Genomic DNA, 25533 nt, shown 5'->3' with positions numbered 1-25533 from the left:
TCTGTCTGTCTGTCTGTCTGTCTGTCTGTCTGTCTGTCTGTCTGTCTGTCTGTTTGAAAAGGCTAATCTTCGGAACGGCTGAACCGATTTTGACGGGACTTTCACAGACAAGTAGAGGATTCATCAGGGTGTAAAATAGGCTACTTTTTTAACCGACTTTCAAAAAAGGAGTTGTGTTTTTCTACCTATGTATACCGAAATCTCCGAGATTTCTGAACCGATTTGAGTAATTTTTTTTTTAATCGATAGAGGAACTTTGCGACATTGCCCTATAAAAAATTTAGATTCCAACTCCTCAATCCTGATGCTGCAGGGGATCTGATCACCAAAGTGGATGGGATTTAGAAACTGTCGTCGGTTATAACTTGATATTGAAGGTATATTTACCAAGTAAAGACTTTGTCGCGCGGTACGGATAAACTACTTTTGTCCTGGGAACTCAAAAGTTCCCACGGGATTTCTAAAAACCTAAATCCACGCGGGCGAAGCTGCGGGCATCAGCTAGTTTCTTAATAAATTTTTAAATACGTATCGAAAATTGCGGCAGGTCCTACCGGTTCTGTAATTTTTGATATGTCAGTATGTAAAAATTATTTTGATTTGTTGTTAATTTCTTTAGGCATACCTACCAATCCATTTATAGGTATATATACCTACTACGAAATATTTATAGGAATTAGATTTTACATTAAGTTGTATCCTTTTGAGAAACAGAACACGGATGCATGATACGACAAATAATAGATGCACGATAATAATTTATTTAAGTACGATAGATTGCTTACTTAGGTGATGACGAAAACTCTAATTTTGTGGACTGCAAAACCGCTAAACTTTAAAGAGGTTTTAAATTTATTTTGTATGGACTGGCTAACTTCCTTTTTATTTAAATTTGTTGGAAGTAGTTTTTAAGATTATAGAGTGCATCGTAGCAGTAATATGATTTGCATATTTAAAAAATTAAGCAATATTATCACAGTAGAATTTAAAATTTGGAATAAACTGAATAATATGTTTTGGGAATAGTTTACAGTATCTAATGTTGGCTGTTTGCAGTATGTTACAGTAAGGCTGTATATTTAACTATATACAACTGTTTAAAATTCATGTTGATAGCTTAAATAGTTACTGTAATAATCGACTATGACTGACGGACAGACTGACGGAGATTGTAGCACCAACACCAACCCTAAATAATACTCACCCAATTGCCACGTTATCGACGGTCTTAGGATTCTATCTTTATAAAATATCTACTATAAAATTTGTGTGTGCAGTAACTTGCAGTAATTATAATATTGTTACCAAGTTTAAAAATCATTTTACATTTCATTCTACATACCTACATATTTTATACTACTTGCTTAATATATAGACTCCAAACAACAAGTGACATGAGAGGTGTTAACGTATGAAATAATAGGAAACAAAACTGTACAATCTATTCTATCTTATTCTCTCGTAGGCTAAATTCTATAGATGTATGTGTTTCTCGTTGTTTTAGTGTCGCTTTTTCGTTTCATCAAGTTTCACATCTACTCATGTGACTAAAGTATAGTACGCGACAAGTCGAGATGGCAATCGGGATATGAAGCGGGGGAATGCCCCGCCATACCCGTACGTCACCGCGCTATCCGGTCTGGTCCGGACCGGTTTGATAATACTACCGGGTAGGTACCTGGGTACTAAGTTTTGACTTCAAAAACTGAAAATCATTTTAATAACATATCTATGATGTTTGCAACATTGGCTTTAACTCATTTTTTATGGCTTTATCAGAGAAAGGCATCTATGTAATCCAATAGGGATATAAATTTATATTTCATAGTTCGTTTCAGCCCATTTCGACTGAATTCAGTGCATGGCAGTTTAGGATAAAATTGCGTTGTTCACGCCCCTAGTGCCGCCAGCTTCTGAACAAATGACGACTGCTGGCATGGAATCCCATCGTAAATATAGCCATTCGTAGTCATGCGTAACATAGAATTGAAAACGATTTCAGTCCAAACTTGTTATGATTATATTATTACTGGCTTTTGCCAGCGACTTCAACTACGTGAATTAAGGTTTGCTGATAGATAACTACACTATATCCGACTACTAGGTATAGACTATAAATTGTATATTAATTATGTCTCGCAGATCAAGTCGCGGACAAAGATAGTCTATAGATATGTATGTATTGATTAGATATTGATAGCCTACACTCATAGATATCTATGCCTACACTTGAAGAGTATCTGAACGCGTTTAGTCAACCTAGAAAAGAAAATATAAAGGTGGGCGTAGGTATGGCTTCAATAAAGGAGCTTATATATTATTTAGTTCAATAGATAAAGTTAACAGTTTAATAAATAGGATAAAATACAATGTTAGAAATGTACTGAATCTAGAGCATGGATTTTTTACAAAATAATGTTCTCATCTTTAATGTCGTGAAATTAAGTCCTTCAAGATTCGCTGCCTTCACAATATTTAATGCCTTTACTACTTTATTGTAGATCATTAATTTATTTTAACGTAATAAGAAGTTACTTTGTTATACTATACCTACTTAATTAAATGAGCAATTTTTGTATTTAAATATATAAGGTTACTTGTTATATTATAGTGTAATTAATACTAATAATAACTTTATTACAGATTTAATAAAACACGTAATACAGATTACATAATTTTAACATATTAATATGGTTAACTTAGATAATTCTTAACAAGTAACTTTGGAAAAAAACAGATTTTTATAAATTGGTATACGTGATTAGTTTTTGAAAACGGCTCTAACGATTTGAATGAAATTCGGTCAAATATAATAATGTTTTACAAGTTAATCTAGGCAGGTTTCTTATTATTATAGACAATTTACTATTTATATTGTAATTGACGAATATTAATAATTTTGATAAAAGTTAATTTTATGTAATACCAATTGACAAACATGTATTTTAATCTGAAATCTAGACAGGTTTTATATTCTGTTCTTGTAAAAATTCAGGAATAATATTTGAATAATATATTATGTTATTAGTAGAGTGGTTTTCGTACTAACTTAAAGTCGTTTAGAGAATATTTGAGGTCGTTTAAGGTGTTTAAGGTCGTTTAACTTTAACTTTTATACTATGACTAATGATTTTAGGCTTATTTCGTGTTTTGACGGCATAACAATAAAGTCGCCTCTTTAACTTCGGGTAAGTAAGCCCTGTCCACCCTCTTATATCGTCCAACCATTTGCGTCTTTGGCGACTTTGAGCTTAGTACGTACATAACAACTATTTAAATTACATTAGGTTCATATCACGAGATTTGTTGTAGTACCGGAAAAGCAAAGTTTTACTTAAAATTGAAGAAAATAAAAGTCATCTTTCGCTTTATCGGACAAATGCGAATAGTTTACGACCGCCCGGGAGAATCTAATGCAATTGTTTTATAAACTTAAGTGGTATTTTATCGCTTGGACGTTCGTCTAGACTGAGTGGACTATAGTTTACGCTAGTATAGGATAGCATGTTGTTTACGCCTCTAGTGCCTCCAGCTTGTGAACAATTGATGGCTGTTGGCACAGGGTCTCATCGCAAACAAATTATACGTTCACACGCATAACCATATACCTACGAGCAGCGTGTGTTGCCTGTAGGCATTTTTTTCGTGTGAATGTTATCATACATAAACTTAATCGATTAGGTATTTAATTTCGATCAAACTAAATCATTTCAGTTTAATTATGCCGTATTAGGTAGGTATTTGTAGCAAAGTTATTCTAACCGATATTTAACAAGTTATCGATTTCTGTTTTGGCGCGCAAAACGCAAATAATGTTTTTTTTTGTAGTATTGTTTTTAACCCCCGACCCAAAAAGAGGGGCGTTATAAGTTTGTCATGTGTATCTGTTTATCTGTGTATCTGTCTGTGGCATCGTAGCTCCTAAACTAATGAACCGATTTTAATTTAGTTTTTTTGTTTGAAAGGTGGCTTGATTGAGAGTGTTCTTAGCTATAATCCAAGAAAAACGGTTCAGCCGTTTGAAAGTTATCACCTCTTTTATAGTTACTGTAACCTTCACTTGTCAGGGGTGTTATAAATTTTTAATTTAAATTTGTTACGTATGTATTCCACTGAATAAATATCTTAATATCGTAGTTCTAAGTCATAATGAATTATTTATCTATTTTTTTTGCTCTCATTTATTTATTTTTCCCATTTTATCCTATTTTTAAACAACAAACAATAAAATAACAAAAACAACAGAAAAAATAACAGAAACACAGAAAAAATAACAGAAACAACAGAAAAAATAACAGAAACACAGAAAAAATAACAGAAACATAGAAAAAATAACAGAAACACAGAAAAAATAACAGAAACAACAAAAAATAAAATAACATCAACAACAAAATCAATAAATAACAGAAACAAAAGAGAAATAAAATAACATAAACAACAAGAAACTAAAGTAACGGAAAAAAAAAAATTGAATAAAAATATGATAGAATGGATCCCACTGGCAACAGGGTGGGTTGGACCCAAGCCGCCAGTGGTCAGGGCTCCAGAGTGAGGAACCTCCTCACAATGCGTGCCGTCTCAAGAACCACTGCCTTCTGTATCTTACCCTTATTATTATTTATCTATTTATCATTAGGCTTAGTTATTGCTGGAACATTTATTAAAATAGGTTTTTTTAATGGTAAGTAGGTATTTAATGGTACCTACTTGTAGGGCGTTTCTCACGCCATGCAGGTATGAATTGTAGATGTATGCTGAGAATAAGGTCTTTATTCATTTTTGATTTCAGATGCACACAGAGCCATGAATTAGTTTGACTGTTTTGTCTGTGGCATCGTAGCGCTCAACTGATGGACCGATTTAAATGCGGGTTTTTTATTTGAAAGCCTGTCCGTCCGTCCATCCTTCTGTCTGTCTGCGGGCTGTATCTCGTGAACCGTAATAGATAGAGAGTCATAATTTTCACAAAATGTGTATTTCTATAACAACAGATAGTAAAAATTTCAAAATGGCTGCCATAAAAAAAACTGTCATTTTTGTATGACAGAACGCTCCGTCAGCGACTCCGACTCGCATTTGACCGATTTTCTTATTCTCATTTTACTCTTTTCTACTAATCTATTCATTCATTCCATTCTCGGGTTCTTAAACTAACATACCTATATCTTATGGCAAGTACCTATGGAATAAACAGGAATCTTGTTGTTACAATGTGAACAACGCTGCCCACTGTGCACAGGATCTCACGTAAACAAAATGTGGGGCATACCAACAATAATTAGACTGGAAATTGATTTTGTACCACAGTTGCCAGTTTAATTATGTAGGTAGGTACGTAAGTACGGCACGGTTTGTTTTCTCTTCCAATTTTAATTAACACTGATCTTGTTCGAAGCTTTAATATCGGTAATTTTAATAGGTTTTTACACGCAAAGACGTATAAAACTAGTCTAGTGCAAATACGAATACGTGTCGGTTCCGTAGTCATGTTAGTTGTTGAAAATTTTGGCGGTCATTATTTTTTAAACAGCTTATTTTCCAAAATCTGACTAAGAAACCTATTAATATTAAAATATATTTTTAACGTGGTATTACTTAATAGGTAAACCATTTTTTCGACTTTTATCTTTAGGGGGCTACGTAGGTACCCTAAATATCTTTTTTCAAAATTTCATGTGCCTCTGCGTACTGTGTAGCGATAACATTGTTCTATAACTATGTTAAATTTTAACTTTAAGTTTCTTATTGTTTATTTTTAAAATGGCTGTGACACTCAGACCGACTAGACCAAACTATAAGGGCTCCTTAGCTTATTACGGAACCGTGATAACCATAGATTGTAATGAAATCGGGGTGGATAGCAATTGCAATCTCAATTTACTAAGAAAAGCCTAAGCTTTACTTATTAAATTAAGATTTCTATTAATTTAAAACCATCATTATTCTCTTCTCAGGTAAAAGTAGAGATGCAAAACTCGATTGCAAAACGGAAAGGAGAAGGCAATGGAACTCACTTATCATAATAAGTATATAAATAGTATATAATAATAATAAGTACCTTTAAATTTAAATAAATAAATTTAAATTTTATTAGATTCCTTTTTATAAAATAAAAAAAAAATGCGCCGTTCTGGTTGTAGAAAGTTTGCAAGATCTTATGGAAAATGCAAATTTTAGAATAACGCTATCTTTGCCAGTAGCGATATTGCACGGTTCTGCTTTGTCTTAAAAACAAGTGAAAAGGCATCCTGTTCAACAATTTGAGTTTGTTTTCAGTTTTGCAAAACCCTTTATCAATAGGAAATGTAAAATTGAGCTTTGCGTGTAATCTTACAAACATAATTCTCAACAATAAATTGCTTCGGAATATACTTACAATAATGGAAGTAGGTAGGTAACTTTCCGCCATCAAAACTTCCCTTTAATTAACTGTATATAAGACACGAAAACAGTATTGAGCCTGCGAACCGCAATAATTATAAAGTTTGTTATTTAGGTAACAATGTGGTTGAATTAAGTACCTAAAGGTAACGTAAAGGTTCGCTCGGGTAAAAGGTTTTGTAATAAACTATCCGTTCTCCTGTAGACTTGTCTTATTTTACCGAATATTATGGATTCCACCACAGATTTTACGAACGAGTATTTATTTATTTTTATTTAATAAGTAAGTGCCAATAGAATCTACTAAAAAAATCGTTACTTAACATCGATATTTTCGTGGGTATTATGATCAATTCGTGGACATGACATGTTGGGATAAAACGATAAAACTAAGCAATTTTTTCAATACGTTTTTCGTGTCTATGCCGACAAAAATGTTCTCGTATTAATAAAATAAATCTGACATTTTATTACAAAAGAGAGAGATTTCAAATGAACCGTAGAATATCGTAACGATCATGGAAATATGTACAATGTACTATGCATATATATCTAAAAGAACGAGATTTCATTAAAGCTTTCTTTTTGAAAGAAAAAGTTCATTTTGCTTGGAATTTAGACAACCTGCCAATGCGAAATTTTAATTAAATTCGCTTTGATCGTGGAAGTGGAATGTCTCGTTACTGATATGATTAAAGCCGCAATAACATAATTGATGACATTTTCCAAAAAGGAAATGGCCGACGATGAATGTAATATTTTCAGTGTCCAATGTTATTTACATATCCTTTTTATGATAAAATCACTGCCCAAAATATTATAAATGCTGAAGTGTTTATCTTTGTTAGTTTATTGGTTTGTCCTTTCATCACGCGTCAACGGAGCAACGGATCGACGTAATTTTTTGCTTGCTTTTTATTCGGACAATCAAAGAGTTCTCTAAAAAGAACAAAAGAGCACAAGATTCTTTAAAACCTAAATCCAGGCGGAAGAAATCGCGGGCATCAGCTATTGCACAGTTAATCATAAAAAAAGTAAAATTTAATGGCGAAGATACATTGTAAAATGTATTCTCGACCTTAGATAATATTATTTTCAAATCTGTAAATGTTGTCTGTGGCAGAGTTAACAGCGCTCTGAAAAACAATTACGTAATCTCGTAGGAGGTATTGTAGTTTGGCGTATTGATATTGTTACGATGACTGCGTCTTCGTTTCAACAATATCAATTAAAGCCACAGGACGTGCCAGCGATAAGGGAAGGAGCATGAACCCCCTGAGCCGGCCCATTATCGCACCGAACTTAAACTGCAATTTGCAAAATATGAAACGTGATATCGCCTAAACAGCCACTTACGTAAAGAGAGTTGTGCACGACCTATTGTTTGCTGTACATTAATTAAGATCACCCTTACCGATTTTGAACAGCAACCCCTAATTTAAAGTGGCACTTGTCTTAAGCACCTAATCGATAAATAAATTTATGTAACGATATTTTTAAAAGTACCAAAGTTTCAATTTGATAATAGACTGTTGGAAATCTTTAGTCTTGTGCAAACCTTTAGAAGGTACATACATGGTGATCCATAAGCTAGGTTTAAAGAGTAATGATGCTGTAGTGAATCTTTAATACTCATTAAAGATGTTATAAACTCTAGATAGGCAAAGTTTATACAATTATTGTATTTAAAACTTGAACTTAAATTCTTACTCTTGTGTGCTTGATACATACGCGTAGCGATACAGACTACATAGATATTGGCACGGAATCTACATATCTTTTGACACCTACAAACATGCTTCAAAAAATGCCAGCACATTACCAGCGTTGATACTCATATGAAAATCCGTAAGGTGATGGGAATTAACGGTAATGCGGAACGCATTATTCGATAAAGTATCTTTTCGCAATAGATAAAGACATTTACTATCCTGCCCTGTCATTATAAATTATAAATTATTATTATCGAAGATTAAGAGCATAATATTAGGATGTACTTGTTATATTTATGCAACACTTACTGGGATAGATATCTAGTATCTACGTTTATGTGTTGAAGTAAATAATTTCAATTCAAAATTCGCTAAAATGCATTTTAGTTTTTATTTCATAGATTACGTTGAATATTTAAATAGTCCACAGTATTATTATTATTTTAAAAGAGTTTTATGTTTATTTTATTCAAAAATAGATATATTTGAATGATTAAAATGCTTCAGAGTGGATTATGCTCCGCATATGAATTTCATGGCTGTATATTAATATTTTTCACAAAATTATTTGCTCGTACACCTCTTATTTAACTGTGATTAAAACTATATCGTAAACGTTTGCCATACAAAGATGACAAAGATTTATTATTGCACAGCTGTTATTGGCCTATAAAGAGATCCAATAACTTTAATTATAGCAACAGTGTGGTATTATTTAAATTGCTGTGAAACAAAATAATTATTTGTTTTAAGCCGCTATTTTATGAGATGTTTTAAAGTGCCAAGTATTTGCCCTATTAAAAGGTCTAAATTTTTTGCCTAGGTAGGTACGTGATATTCTGATGATGAATCATTAACAATATCATCTCATGATGTATTAAAGTTAGCGAAAAATTCAAATGAAAACCTTTTGCCTAAAACGTTAAGGGAAAAGGATTATCAAATGTATAAAGAGTCTATTCAATCGAGAATAAATATATAACTTTTTTTAGGTTATTTTATTATCCGAACAAAATATATCCGAATTTAATAAGCCTGAATCTTAGAATAAAAACCCAGGCCTTAACACTTAAGTGTTTCTTCCATTCCACCAAACTCTCAACAATCGTATGTTTTCGGTTAAAATCACTTCAATAATTATAATTATAATTATATACATAGTTTACTTTGATTTTGTCTTGCTTTTTAACCTTTTTGATGAAACCGATGAAACCGATCGTCTACCATGTGAGTTTAATAAAAGACAGTAATTTCAAAATTTCATTATTATCTTCGAAATCATCTTATTGTTCAAAGAGATTATATCTATGAAATTCAAAACAGATTAACCGGGCCGCAGTTTATAAACTTTGCCGGAAGATGTTACTGATATGAAAGACAAGCGATATCTGAAAATCCTTTCACCTCTTAGATTATATTTGATTTATGTTGGCGTGACTGTCTGTTAGAAACGCTACTGTAATTTTGCTTCCATTAATCAAGTCAAAATGGGTGCCGGACGAACATGCGTTGTTATCATTTAAGATTTCGTTACCAACAAGGGTCTTCCCTCGACTTAATTAACTTCTATAATTGGCCTCGGGAGACGCCTAGAATTTTCCCCAGGCTGTGAATGCCGACACCTTCGTCTCTACTCTGGAACCCTTGGTCTAAATGAACTAATGTATAAAAGATTTAATATAACATCGAAATTATCAGCAAAATGGCGTGTACCCACATACGTTCTGTTGTGTAACTTTTAAGTTAATATGAGAACATATTTACATTACATACATATTTAATTTTTGTTGCATATTTCCAAAGGGAAACTTTAATCCGTAGGGTTTTCTTTTAATATTTATGAAGACCCCAAAAGCCGGTCACTTTAATACTTCAAACATTAACATATTGCGGAATTTATGTATGTCATGCTACGAATAACATAGTCTATGTCATGTTACATTTACTACGGACGTGCCTTCTATAACGTAGATTATGTCAAAAAGAAAACTTATTTTTTTATTTTTCATTCAAATACAAGTTAGGCCTTGCAATCTCACCTGGCTGGTGGTAAGTGATGATGCAGTCTAAGATGGAAGCGGGCTAATCTGGAAGGGCTATGGCAGTTTTTATTAAACCCGTGCATGCCTCTTTGGTTTCTACATGGCAACGTACCGGAACGCTAAATCGCTTGGCGGCACTGTCTATTACCACCCTTAACTGATATCTAAATATTTATTTTTTATTTACCAAATAATAATTAGCACACTTAAATTATTATGATAATTACGTAAAAACAACACGACGATAAGGTTAAACAATCATTTTCGTAAGGGTAAACTATTTTTCATCAAGGTATTTTTACTTTATTATACGAGATATGGTACATTTTGTTTGGATTCTACAAAGCAGATTTTTTTATTCTTTGACACGTTTCGTTCAAGAATTACAAGTAACATGACTTGAATTTTAATATCAAATATGAAATTTATTATTTCATTAGTTTTCAACATTCACGAAATCCCTTGATATTTTATCATCATCATCATCAAAAAACCACTCCAAGAATAAACTCTACAAATATGGAGACGACAATACAAATATGCCCGCGACTTCGTCCGCGTGGATTTAGGTTTTTTGAAATCCCGTGGGAACTCTTTGATTTTCCGGGATAAAAAGTAGCCTATGTGCTAATCCTGGATATTATCTATCTCCATTCCAAGTTTCAGCCAAATCCGTCCGGTAGTTTTTGCGTGAAGGAGTAACAAACATACACACACACACACACACACACACACACACACACACACACACATACAAACTTTCACCTTTATAATATTAGTGTGATTAATTTTAAAATGAATTTGTCAAGTTCTTTTTAGTCATATGTAAGTAAGTACCATGGTGAAGCATGGTGATCGATCGGATGAAAACGTTTCACACAAGAAACTCTGAAAAGTAATATCAGTATCATACACAGTGTTAAGGCTCCATGAATATGTGCCCTTCTTTTATAACATTTTTCTGAAGGAAATGATACACGGAGTTTTCCCGATACACTGGCTGGTGATTAATTAGGAACCGTTTCCGAGGAAGATGTTGTAGGTCGAGATTGATATTTTTATCGGCGGGGAACGGATCTCGTCAAAATTCACCGGAGCGACAGCTGCCTATGACGTGCCTGGAGCGCCTGTTCCGCCGCACCCCTTTTATTTATGGGCGAGTTTAGCACCGCTTATTGCAGCTGCGAGTGCGAAACATGTTTCATATTCTAGCCTTTTACTTAAGCTTATTTCCTTTACGCTTATTGAGCTGTTTGTCGGAAATGACGTTATCTCTCGCATACTGGGTAATATTATATCGTCGTTAAGGTTTTTTTTGTTACAAATAAGACTTTTATGGGACACATGAAAAGGAAGGTAGGTTTTGGCTGATATATACCGAAAATCGTTTACAATTCTTTATTATAAGCATGTGCATGTAATTACAATTTAGTATTTACTTTGAGTGATAGGTTATCTTTTATGATACTTTAGCCAAGCGAAAAATCATTGACCAAGGAATTGCCAAAAGGGACTTGTAACTTGTTTCGATTCATGGTTGTGATCCATTAGTGTACTCTAGCACAGCTTTTTCTATTCTGATTACGCTGTCTTTGAGTATTGTTTGTAGTCGATACTCGCTATTTGTTTTTCTTTCGTTGGAAAGTTACAATAACTTTCCTGCGAGAGCGTCACTCTGTCTATTGTCTTGAGCCAGTGATATTTTCCATCGATTGTTTGTAAATACAGACGATATGTGTTCTGAAATACAAATCTTAGCGTTAATAATTATATATGAATGAATGTATTTTATTCTGATAAAACTATGATTAATTTTAATGACTTTTCCGAGTCGAGGTTAACGGTTCAGTTATCTTCCTAAATATGCTATGATACGCGAATCTAGGTTATGAGTTATGACGTGTATCCTCGTATATCATTAAGCTTTTAAGCCCTCTACGTACATTATTCATTCCGTTTTTTGTCAGAAACTTCTCTAATAGTTTCTCATTGGTTCAGTCTTTCCCAAAACTTAGGTCGTTCCTGTCTCAGCAAGCGCTTCCTCGAATTACGAAATTGGGACTATTACCGATGTATGTAAAAATATTTACGAGCTTTGTGAACTCCGAAACATTCACATTTTCCACATTTTTTAATTAACAAATTATAAATTGATAAAGTTTTCAAGTTTGCAACTTTGAGTAGGGACTAAAAAATGTTCTCTCTAGTTGCATAGAAAAACATTTTTTCATTATTCCTATTCTCTATTGTGACGGAAAGCTGCGAAAGTTGCAGTTTCATTTTTATTGGGAGCAAAAGGTTTTACCACTTTACCACAAAAAGATGGCTGAATCATTCGGTATGATGAGCCTGGCTTACTAAATGCCCGAAATGTGTCTAAATGAAAGATGGAAGAACTATTTATCAGCTCTGAAAGATATTAGTGTACCAACAAACATGAATGTGGCTTAGTTATAAGAGCTTTTATGAATATAATATGGTATTTACTCAGCGATAATCTGGTAGGTTCTTTTTCTAATCTTGTTTGTGCTCATACTTAATATAACTAACGCTAGTACTAAGTAATAAATAAATAAAAAACAATCGGTCATGTACGAGTGGTTTGGATCTTTCCATTTACTTGTGATTCATCATTACGCATACCGATACAGCATTATGCAGGCGTTCTGCGTGCCTACCTACTTACCGTTTTGCGTCTTTTCACATTTTGTGTTTTTGGTGTTGTGCATCTAAAGGCCGATTCAAACCAAGCACGCACACGTGACACGTGCGTAGTGACGCGTATAAACGCCTAACACACCGGGTTACGCATACGTCCACGCTTTGCGCAAGCGGTGTGCCATGTTTCATACAGTTCCATACATTACAACGTAATCGTACGCGCTACGTCTACGCTTACGCATCGCTTACGCAGCCTGTATAAATGAGCTATAAGTGGTACAAAATTCGTGCTCAGTGATGATAAAATATTATATGAAACCACGGAACAGAAAAAACACTGTTTTTTTTTGTGTTCCGTGTATGAAACGATTACAAGGAACAGCGCTTTACAATAATGTGACCCAAATGACGCAGTTTTAATTATTCATTTTCAATGCTTATTTGACACATCTACTTCTTTTTTATATATGTACATTATTAGGTAAACAACATCTATCAGTAAATTAAGCATCAATAATTTCCTTCAAAATTTAATTTTATCGTTCAAAGTAGGTACTCATAGGGTTTGGTTTCTAACGGCGCGCGGCCTGATTGCGTTAGTCCTATTAAACCGCACCCTGACGTTCGCACAGCGATGGGGAACTGCCGTCTTCTACATAACTAAGTTAATGGCTTACAATTCAAAGTCAGTGTAATAATTTATAGACTTTAGTATTTTCTCGAACTTACATATTTTTTTTTTGTGGAACTCTTGTAATCCGTGCGTCTGTCTGCTAGCTTATCACGGCTCATCTACTTAACCCACTTTTTAACCCCCGACCCAAAAACAGGGGTGTTATAAGTTTGACGTGTGTATCTATGTATCTGTTTATCTGTGTGTTTGTGTATCTGTCTGTGGCATCGTAGCTCCTAAACTAATGAACCGATTTTAATTTAGTTTTTTTTTGTTTGAAAGGTGGCTTGATCGAGAGTGTTCTTAGCTATAATCCAAAAAAATCGGCTCAACTATCATCTATCAGGAAAGTTATCAGCTCTTTTCTAGTTACTGTGACCTTCACTTGTCGTGGGTGTTATAATTTTTTTATTTACACTTGTTTAAATAATTTATTGAACTTAAATACAAGAACGAGTTTTCGACCCTCTGCACTAGGAAAGACTTGTATTGCAGAAGGTAGTTCCTCAGGAATACAAAAGTTTTCTTTATTTAAGCACCAATAACCAATAATATCAAATCAAATCTAAATCTAGGTTTTGACAGATTTATATTCCGGGGAACGACATATATTTCTTTTGATCCCGAAAAATCAAAGGATTCCCACGAGATTTGTATAACCTAAATCTACATGGACACTTGCGGTCATCATCTACATGGTACAAGAGATAGCTCGCATCCTGGAGACAGACATATTCCATAGACCGGTATATTTTGTTCCATAAAATCAAAGAGTACCTGCATGAATTTTAAAAACCGAAATCCACACTAAAAAAGTCGCGGGCATACCTAAATAAATAAGCCTTTTATTTCTCAATAAATTTAACAAAACACAAACTTTTTCATAAACATAGTTATTAATTACTTAATTCTATTTCAAAAATTTCACTTAATTTAATATTGATATTGTTATGTTGGGAGGATAAAAAATATTACCTTTGCATGTTATGTGTATAAATTTAGTATTAAGTAAGTACCTATTGGCAAAAAATACCCACACCTAGACGTACCTTCCTAGAATAATTTAATTAATTACTGAAACAATTTAATTAGTTCGTAACAAGATCGTCAATCAAAAAGTCTACCTCTGATTGCCCATGAGGTCTGTCTGGGGCGAATATAGCATTGCCACGCTGAATGTCGGATCGCAGCCCCTTTCCCTTACACGATAGCCTAGATACCTAGAAATGATTTTTTAATTAAATTCAAAAGATTCCTTATTCAAATAAGCTTTTCATGTCAAAAGCTCTTTTGAATCGTTTGTAACAATCTACCACCGCACGGGATCGGAATGTTGTTCTTTTGTAATATTGGAGAATGCAATGTTTGGGAACATCTCTTTGGGATTCACATAAATTTGGGGAATAACTCATTAGCTTTTTATATCCGTTGAATTAATTTGCATGAGTGCTGTATAATATGTACTGTAGATGATGATGATGATGATGGAGTGATTTTATTCCTTCGTGAAACTTAGGCTTATTTTCCATGTCTCTATCATTGGCTGCTACCTTCACATGGTTCCACGAGAGTCCCACTCTTGTTAGGTCTGTTTCAAAGGATCTCCTCTAGGTGCTGGTTGGTCGACCAGGTCTGCTTCAACCGAAAGGCTGCCATTTGAGCAGCGTTTCCTTTCTCACTTCGCAGAATATGCCCGATGTACTCGTAGATGCATTGCACACGTTTTATATTTTAGTAAAGATAAAAATTAATTAGTAGAGAACATAATATTTATCTAATTAGGTTTAAGCTGCTACATAGTTTGGGGTAAAACTATGTAGTAATTAGTTCTAGTAACTCTTTTTCCTGGATTTAGCATCGACAAAGCGTCGTGACTACAACTCATACAACTGAATTAATATCGATAATTCCAAATTATCATATTGATCGTGGTATATACCAGTTTTTCATATTATAATGCCACTAACCCACGAAATGAGCCGAAAATCATAAGTTTATTACTAAATATTAATTTTGTAGATTTCCATAAACATTGTTACCTCAAATATCTCAACATTTTCAGTGAAAATTTCAGGTACCTAGTACTTCATTCATTAACGGAATAGTTTCCCAAATTAAAATTAATAGTTTATATTAGTAAATAATCTTAAGAGAAAGGTTTTGGCCCTTAGATTAAAATCAAAATTGAGTTTCAGAAAAGTGACTTTAGTAAGAATCCGGGTCTGTACTCTGTAACGAACATTTTAATTTTAATGAGCGATCCGAATTCTTTACTTCCAAGTTTATGTAGCAATAGGTAGGCTTTTGATTTACAGTAACATATTCAAATATTATTTAGAAGAAAAATTGTAGGTACTAGAATAACTAGATGATGCCCGCGACTTCGTCGACTTGGATTTAGATTTTATGATACCGTGAGAACTCTTTGACTTTTCCAGGATCAAAAGTAGCTTATGCGATCTCCAGCAGATGCTTACGCTATCTCTGTACTTCATCTACTTACGTGGATTTAGGTCTTAAGAACTCCGTGGAACTCTTTAATTTTCTGGGCCAAATAGTCCTTCACCGGGATGCAAGTTATCTTTGTACCAAGTTTTGTAAAAAATGATTAAATAGATGGGCCGTGAAAAGTTACCAGACAGACGGATATGCTTTCGCATTTATGAAATTAGTATGGGGCTTAGCTGTGCTATACTGAGAACTTTCGACGGGCATACCTACTAAATGAGTACTTTTCAGTTTTCATCCTAGTAATTACATTTTATCATGACTTTGTGACCAAACTTCTACATTTCAGGTAAAATTCTTGGAACATATCCCGCCAATTCGCAGTGGACGTGCGTGGATTTCAGAATTCAGTCTACATTCTTGAAGTTATAATGATGTTTAAGCTAATAGAATACGAATATCGGCTGCTCGCGTGCAAAATTAGTATTTTGAATCAGCATACAATGTTATTCTATCATCATGAAATTCAGCCTTGAAAAGATTAGCATGTAGCTAAGTATGTACGTACTTTATAGTACGTATGGTATAATACGATAAGTTAATGTCCAAGACACTCGTACGAAAGCAACGGCTCGTCAATGTAATTTTAGGTTAGATTCCATATTTGAACTCAAATCTTCAAATAAATGATACAAGACGGGATTGGAAAATAAATGAATGCGTAATGTTTGCTACTCAATCCACACCAATATTATAAATACGAAAGTTTGTCTGTCTGTCAGTCTGCTAACTATTCACGGCCCAACTGTATAATCGATTCTGATGAAATTTCGTACAGGTCAAGAATTCCCACAGGAATTTTAAAAAACCAAATCCACGCGGACTAAGTCGCGGGCATCATATAGTATAATATAAACTCACTCTAGTTATTATCCAATGCTAAAGGTGCCCACGCACTTGAACTGTGACGCGGCAGTGACGTACGCGCGTCGCGGCTGGAGAGAATTATCGTGCGGGGCGCTGACGCGACGCGCAGTTCCGCTGCAGTGCAGTTCGAGTGCGTGGGCACCTTAAGTGTCCACTTGCAATGCACTTTGTTTTCATGGCTATGTCAGTGTCAATTTCTGCAACTTTTAGTTAACAAAAGTTACAAAATTTGCCTTGCTACAAATGTCTGCATAATGAAAGTGTCTTAAATATTTAGTTCAAGAATCCCAGGGTCCCTACTCACAACCCATTTCATTCATAGTCTATAATTTACCTAATCACTCTGAACACATTAAAATAGGCGTCCGTTGTTCCTGCTATTCGATACGATCTTGAAGAGGTGAGACTAAGTAAATGAATAAGGGGCTATCTAACATTGCATGATTATTATTATCACTTCAAATGAATATTAAGGGTCGGAGATCCCAAATTATCCCAGAATAATATGTAAGGCTATAATTTTTCAAAGATTATAAAGATAGTTAAATGGATTTATGAAACATTATCTATGTTTATATTAATTATATGGTTGAATATTCAATCTAATACGGTTCAGTTGTGCAGCACTTTATCAGCTCAAGAAAAATATTCGTATGTTAATTCCAATTATCTTGAATTTCAAGCCTATCATAGTTTTGTTGAATAACTAGTTGACTTGCCCCAGCATTGCTCGAGTGGGTTTACCCATACATAAATATGAATATATATTTCACAATACATATTGGTAAACCTTCCTCGTGAAATGTTCTGAATGCAATAATGAAACCCGTATTGAATTGCACTGAGATACTTAGGTACCAATTTTCGAAATGATTTCAAAAATCGAACCGAATGAAATGAAAATTATTTCATTTCATTTCATGAAAATCGGTTGAGATTTGACGGAGTTATGGAGTAACATAGACAATAATTATTATTATCATTTCCTCTCCCGAACTATCCCTATTGTTTTTCGGGATAAAAACTATCCTACATATGAAACCGGAGATAAGCTAGAAGTAAGCCAAATTGCGTCCAAATTCATTTACCTAGTAATTTTAGCGCGAAGATTACAGATAATTAAAAAAAAATTAATCAGAAAAATTTGATTTTGTCTTAATGCTTTCTAAGATTCGAAATATCTATTAAATTTAATGAACAGAAATCGTCCAGTTACAGTTTTATTATAAGTATAGAGACCTAACGGTCACTCTGTGATTTTTAAATTCGTATCCAGTTTTCGTTATTGTATTTGATACTGCTGAATCAGGCCTTTGTTCTGGAGGCAAACTGACAGGTCAACAGGTTCACGCTGGTTTTTTATTTTGTCGTCAATGGCTAGGTCCGAGGATAATGATGTGGTATTTCGATCTATTACTGTGGATATTATGTTATGCTGTCACTTTCAGGCTGTTTCCTTGTTACTGAAATAGATGAACACGGACAAATATTTGTTATTCTGTTACATTGAAAATGGTTAAAAATATTATTGACTCTATATTAATGCGACCTATCCATGTTATCCTAAATGTGAAAGTGTGGATGTTGGATGTTTGTTACTCAATCACGCAAAAACGGATTTGGATGAAAGGAATGGAGATAGATTATACCCTGGATTAACACATAGGACTCTCTCTTTTTCTCGGCCCATCTGTTTAAGCTATTTTGATGAAAGGTACAGAGTTAGCTTACATCCCTGGACAGGACGTAGGCTGTTTTGTATAAAAACTAAAGAGAACTTAGGTATAATAAATCGAATTAACCTATGCTTAGTAAAATTTAGAAAATGTTTTTTATTTCAATGTAAACGTCACACAAAGATGCTGTTTCTATAAAAGTTTTAGTCGCTTTCGAGTCTAATTTGAAATACATAAACTACCATTCATACTCCAAACTCACGTTAGGATTTTATCTGTTTTCCGATGATTGGCATTTCAATTTAAAGTTGTGAATTTAGGTGTGCTTGTGGTGTCTCGTATTGTGTTTTGCTTCGGAGATAGTTTTGAATTCTAGAGAAATAGGTAATTTTGTTGAAGAAATTTCATAGTTAATGTTTTTTTTTTAATGAAATTGCACATTTTACGAGGTAATAGATAATCAATTTTATCTTCTCATTATGTTTAATCATGTTTCTTCTAATCTTATCGATGACTCATTATGTGATAGAAGTTCTGAAAAAAATAGGTACCTACCTACTGAACATCTTCTGAGCTTAACACACGCATTTATTCTGTTTAGAAATAAAGTAACTGAATCTCACATTGTTACAGGTAAGGAGAAATAAAATGAAAACTTGAACTAAAGGTTAGCCACAAGATTTATAAGGTAAGTTTTTTAGAAAAATGTTTCACAGAAATAAAATGTGGAGACAGCGTTTTCATTGTTTCGCGTAGATAAGGCATCAACATTGTTAATCCTGATTACACAGAAGGACAGCAGCGGCTACGCTTTTAAACGAGTATTTTTTATTTTACATTGTTTCGTTTTGTTTTATGAATTTTATAAGAACATTCGATTTCCCAAATATTTAAGCGTCAGCAAAATAATTCGTACGCTACACAACACCTTAGTTCTATAGACAGGTCGCCATGTTTTAAAGCCTGTTCGTAGGTGTCGTTTCAACCAAATGTGCGTATACACCGTGCCGGTCGCCAGTATCCATGTAGTATGTATTGCTAGTAGATACGCATATGCGTGTCACAAACTCAAATGTATGATTTTTTCTTCACTTTTTTTTAAATTTATGAGTGTTGGCTATCTGCAATTTCACAATATCTATGACTGCACATTATATTGTTTTCCTCCTGCGTAACTATTTATGCTAAGATACATGTATCTCAACGTACATAATATATAATGAACACCTATTTATTTTTCTTCTCTAAGGATCAATCAACAACTCTCTTCATCAGGTGAAATCCACATATCTATTGGTTCCATTTTATTTAAAATGGTGGCCTAGGATTTGTTTATATTACTAAAGTATAATATAATTGTTTATTTCGTAAAAATAGGATTAAAATCTTGAAAACAGTCCCATGGCTGTTAGAGAGACTAGACAGATAGTATAACTTGAAATTTTGCATGGGGGTTCCCTCGCACTAAGGATTTTGAGAAATGCCAATAAACCTAAATCCACGCGGATGAAGTCGTGGGGATTCAACTATTATGACATTATGGAAATAAATGATACAGTGAGGGAACATTCACAGGAATTATTAATATAACACTTCTATAATAAAAATAATTATTATAGTAACAATATTTTTGGTTTTATGTTTACCCGGTAAATTTTTCAGCACATGATAAAGCGTTACCTGACCACTCTGAAAGCTGTATAATATACAGAAGTACCAACATTGGACGTTAAACAAAAGGTTTGCGGTGCACCGACAATATGTAATTTAAAATTTCGAAACATGAGCCGATTTATATTTTAAAATTAAGTTTTTTTAAAATATAAAGTCAAAATTTTGTAACACCGAGGGACTTTATTAGGATTTGTTATTTTGTAATTGTTTTTATATACATTCGTAGTTGAAATTGAACTCAAAACGTCTTCGCAACTCACACTCGCAAAAAAACTCGCACTCGTTAGGTTTGAGATATTATCAAATATCTTCTTCGTTATGATTTTATTAATATAGTTTAAATATCCGCACGTGCGAAACAAAGTTTGAAAGAAATTGGTAATCTAATTAAGAGATTTATTAAGGCAGAAAATACAACATCTGCCTCCTAAACTAATGAACCGATTTTAATTTAGTGTTTTTGTTTGAAAGGTGGCTTGATCGAGAGTGTTCTTAGCTATAATCCAAGAAAATTGGTTCAGCCGTTTGAAAGTTATCAGCTCTTTTTTAGTTACTGTTACCTTGTCGGGGGTGTTATAAATTTTTAATTTACACTAGTGCATGTTGAACACTCTATTGTTCCCGAAGTGAAAACAGCGCCTCGGCTGGTAGGTATATCATTGCGTATCGTTCTACCTTTGAAGGCAAGGAGCGTCCGGTGCTGCAAAAAGCGTAAAGCGCATTGTTTCACGTTCAGCTGTGACAGCCGATGGTTGGGACTAATGGAGCGCTATTTATTCTGGACCGGGCTTTCACTCTGCTAACAAGCACATACGTGGCAAATATAAGAAGTGTTTATAAAGGAACTCTCGAGTTAATTAACTTCGCTTATCAGCAATATTTAGTTAAAAGGATTGCTTTATTTCTCGTACAAATATTTGTTCCGTTGCTACTATGTATTTTAAAATGGAACCTTTGAAAGCAAAATATTTAATATTCAATCCAATATTATGGCGCCCGCGTCCATTTAAGAACTAAACTGAACACGGGTATGCGGGTTTCATATACGAACTATTAGAACGGAATCCCTGAACATGGGAACAGCTTTCGTAACTCAAAAATCCTCTCGCAAAAATTTAAGCTTATAAGCTTCGGAATTTATTACGAGTTTGAAGACTAATCCACCATAGATAAGTAGTGTATGAGGATAAGTAGAACTAATCTTTTTATAATTAGGTAATTATAATTATCATTATCATTACCCTTCGTTATAAAATATACATTTTATTTATAACTGAATGTCATTTAGTAACTATTTATACAAAGACGATAATATTGAAGTTTTTAGATGGTTTCTTTTTCAAAATTAAACATTTGAAAATATATTTATTTTCTCAGCCGTTATAATTTGAATTTCAGGCAAAGTATTGCTATTTCCATAAAATAGTATGCAGATACGCATAAAATTTTCATTTCAAAATAGGTAAGTGACCAACTGAACTCGAAAAATATTGTACCTTGCACTTTAGTAGGTGCTGTTTTATGTCCCATGATAATTTTTAAACTTGGTTGAGTTTCTTTGAGAAAAATAATTTGTTTATAGAACATTAACTTTGGGGAAAATATTGTGCCACGATATTACAAAGCCGGCAGTAGGCGACTGAATAAATAATAATCTTAACTCGAAAAATTGAGATTTCTTTTCGTGAAAGTGACTAAAATCTTTTTAACCATAATGTGCTGTTTTCGCGTTACAGTCGTTTATTTCATAAGGAATCTGTAACCTGTGTAAATAAAAAGTTTTATACAACGCTCTAATTTATTTTATGCAATAATTATAATTAAAAACTATAGTTTTTTTCAATATATAGTAAACGTTTATGTGAATTAACATTTTTTTCCAATATTTGTATCGCGAGTGTTTTTAATGGTAATTTCAATATATTAAATTTTCAATATTTAGGTCCGTCAATAACAAAAATATATATTTATTACCTATGCTAAAATTTATTAATAATGAGCATTCCATCAAATAAATCTTATTTTATCGTCATCATTCGTGGTTCCGAATCATATTTACTGTATGCGAAATGTAAGCGCCACAATAAAAATTTAGTGCATGCAATAATTTTCGCACTGTCACCAGTAACCGTATAAATATTTTCTGAAGGAAAACCGTTTTCCTGTTATTTTGTTTAAAAAAGAGATTACTGCCAATAAAGATTTCCTGTTACCGTGGATTTAAGGTCTTTCTCTCTTACACTGGAGTCCACTTGGTTGCGCAACCAAGCGGACACCAGGTGAGATACCCATCACTGAGCTATATATATTTTGATGTAGCGTGACCTGGTTGCGCTACCACTGGTCCTAGTGTGATAGAGCACTTAGGGGGGTCGATGAACTCTTAAATATAATCATATATGCGGTACGATATGACAAGAACAATATGTTTTAAACTATTGTAGATGAGTGCGGCTTCAAAATATAGAAGATTTGTTTTATGACTTTGCTGAAAATAAAATCCAGGCCTTTCGAGTGGCGAGCGTACAGGGTATATTGGTAAATAGTTTACTGTTAGTTTTTTTTATAAAAAATATAACAGTAGATATACGTCCAATTTTTGCAACGTTAATTCCCTAAACGAGCGAACACTGTCCTTTAGTTTTAGAGGGTCCACCTTATCTTGCAAATCCTTTAATCCTTACGTCGTCCTTGACCTTAAAGTCATGTAGGCTGTTTGTAAGATGTAATACCTCAGCAAACATTTACTATACCATTTTACTGTCTAGAAAGCATACGCCTTGTATTTACTTATTCCTACAAGATATCTAGTTAACTCGTAGGTTTCTTCTCGAAACACGGAAAATATAAACTCGTTGTTATAATACCGTTGCCACTGCAACCGACGGTGAATTATCTTTTATGTTTATGTTATCTCGTGTACCTACCTACACAATGTGCCAGGATGAATTTCGTAATGGCATCATTAAGTCAAATTCAAATTCAAAATATTTTTATTCAATTAGACTTTTACAAGTTCTTTTGAATCGTCAAAAGCATCTACCACTGGTTCGGAATGCCTTTCCTACCGAGAAGAACCAGCAAGAAACTCGGCGGTTGCTCTTTTCAAAGTGCCTATCATAATATTATCTTGGACATATCTTCTTAAATTAGCGTTAGAACTTAAAGAACAATATTTTCAATTGGCCTTATATATGACTAGCTCACCCGCTTTACTCAGGTGGGATTTCTGAAAATCCTATCTTAACCTCTTTTCTTCGAACTCAAGCTGTGTCGTGTATAGCGGTCCAATTTTGATCCAAAGTTGAAGCAGTTCTTAGCATTGACATATTGCTTTAGAACTATGCAGTCTCATTCGGTTCAGTAAGTAGTTGGTGCGTCCTAGATACATATAATAAACAAACAAATACAATTTTATATTAAAATTATTAATTAAATAGTCATCTTTACTAAGCGGTGCAATCACTTTTTGATTGTCTATTGTTGAATTTGTAAAATAATGATGAAATGGTAATAATGGTGGGTTCCAAACGCGCACTGCGCACTGGTCTAAGAAGAGCATCAATCGAACTACCCATGTCTGCGTGATGGTTTCGTTGATTAGGCAAATCGAATGAAAATTGAACATAATTATTATAGGACATGGGATTGGTTTCGTTTTTCAATGATTGCCGAATTGACTGTGTACCTAATTGTAATTGACTACTGTAACTCTTATTTGAGTCTACGAAAGTTCAATGAAATATCTACTCGATCGTTATTTTTGCTATATTCAGTTAGATTTTAACATAGTACATAGTTTTTATTATATATAATCTTAAATTGGAAAAAAAAGAATAATAAGAAGAGCAAAAAGATAGGAAGGTGATTTTAAATTTGAGATATAGATGAGCCTGAGTTGTGCTTGTAGAATACATGCCTAAAATGAAAAAAAAAAAAACCTCCAAAAGTTATCTGGGAGAGATCGCCATTAGCGATAAGACCGCCTTTGCATGCTCTAAAGTTCTGTTACTAGTTTTTGTATCTTTTCTTCTCTGTATCCTTTTGTAAGCAATAAAGATTTTAAAATAAAAATAAATACATAGAACCATTTGGTTGATTATCCCTACGTATCTGATTTTGTGCTTTTATGAAATAATTTATACACCAATAAATATAATTCGTGGCTTAGACTTTTGCCTATTAGCAAACTCTGTCAGATAGCCGACACGAATCTCTGGAGAATGCTAAAACTAATAACGCTATTTAATACTTCGCTGCAACAAGCATTTTCATAAAATATATTTACCCACTGCTGGCGGATAATAGCTGTGAAATCTGAAAATGCTCTTTTATTGCAACGCGCACTCATTTATATTTAAACAATAACCCGTGACAAGCGTTCCCTAATTAAAAAACGAGATCACATTCCGAGACTCCCATTTGTATGCTAATTAAAGCCTGAGCAAGTTTTAAGTGACGCTGAATTTAAAAAACTAATTAGAAAAAAAATAATGCAATCATTAGTTCACTTTATATATCGTGAACTAGATAATACCAGCGACTTTGTCCGCGTGGTTTTAAGTATTTTTAAGGATTTGTAGAAAATCTTTGATTTTTGGGGATAAAAAGTATTCCCGTCCGTCCGTCTTCCGCATGTCAGAAAATGTCCGTTCTTCAGGATGCAAGCTATTTTTATAACAAATAGATAAGACATATTTGTTCCAAATAGTTTATGCCCGCAACTTTATCCACGTGGACAAAAGTTTTAAAGAGTGCCCACGGGACTTTGAAAATTCTAAGTCCTCGTGGATTTTCTTTCGTTTCCTTCATTATTTTTTAGGGGCAAATGATAGCCTACGCCAGTTTCCGGCATGAAATCTTCGTACCATACATCAAAATCAAACATAGAGGGGCTGTGAAAAGCTAGCAGATAGATAGACAGAGAGACACACTTTTGCATATTATTATGTTATGGATAGTATGGATAATAAAATAGCATTCGTGTTGTCGCCAATTTATTCTTCATATTATACTTATTCTTCATATTTAAAATCGCCACTTCGACACTGAAACTAAAAAAACATCCCCGTCATATAAAACCGTCATAACGTGATGAAAGTAGTTCTCTCGCTGATGAATTTGGAATAGATCCAGCATCATGCAATATACTTTATAATATTAGTCTCAGCTTTTTATCGGAACGCGCTTGCTTATGACGGAAACACCAAAATATGTATACTTGACGCTTTAGCCAACTCGTGTTTAATGAAACGTGAACTCATATTTCTTACTCGCTGCTTTTTCCAATATATGGTAGCGAGGCAAAAATACAGGTTTATCGCGATAATGCAAACTCA

General features: G+C 33.5%; 1 protein-coding gene across 1 annotated transcript in view; it reads left to right on the top strand.

The window, feature by feature from the left end:
* The window catches only part of LOC123867530 (neural-cadherin-like), a 139250-nt gene extending 119847 nt beyond the window's left edge, over positions 1-19403 (top strand). Inside the window, exon 14 of the mRNA XM_045909611.1 lies at positions 19154-19403. Within this exon, the coding sequence (XP_045765567.1) occupies positions 19154-19167 (14 nt within the window). The 3' untranslated portion in view covers positions 19168-19403. The remainder of the gene's footprint in view (positions 1-19153) is intronic.
* The last annotated feature ends 6130 nt before the right edge of the window (positions 19404-25533 follow it).

This window comes from Maniola jurtina, chromosome 1 (assembly GCF_905333055.1).
Source record: "Maniola jurtina chromosome 1, ilManJurt1.1, whole genome shotgun sequence".
Taxonomy (NCBI): domain Eukaryota; kingdom Metazoa; phylum Arthropoda; class Insecta; order Lepidoptera; family Nymphalidae; genus Maniola; species Maniola jurtina.
The sequence above is the reverse complement of the archived record's forward strand: the minus strand, read 5'-3'. Positions and strand labels throughout refer to the sequence as shown.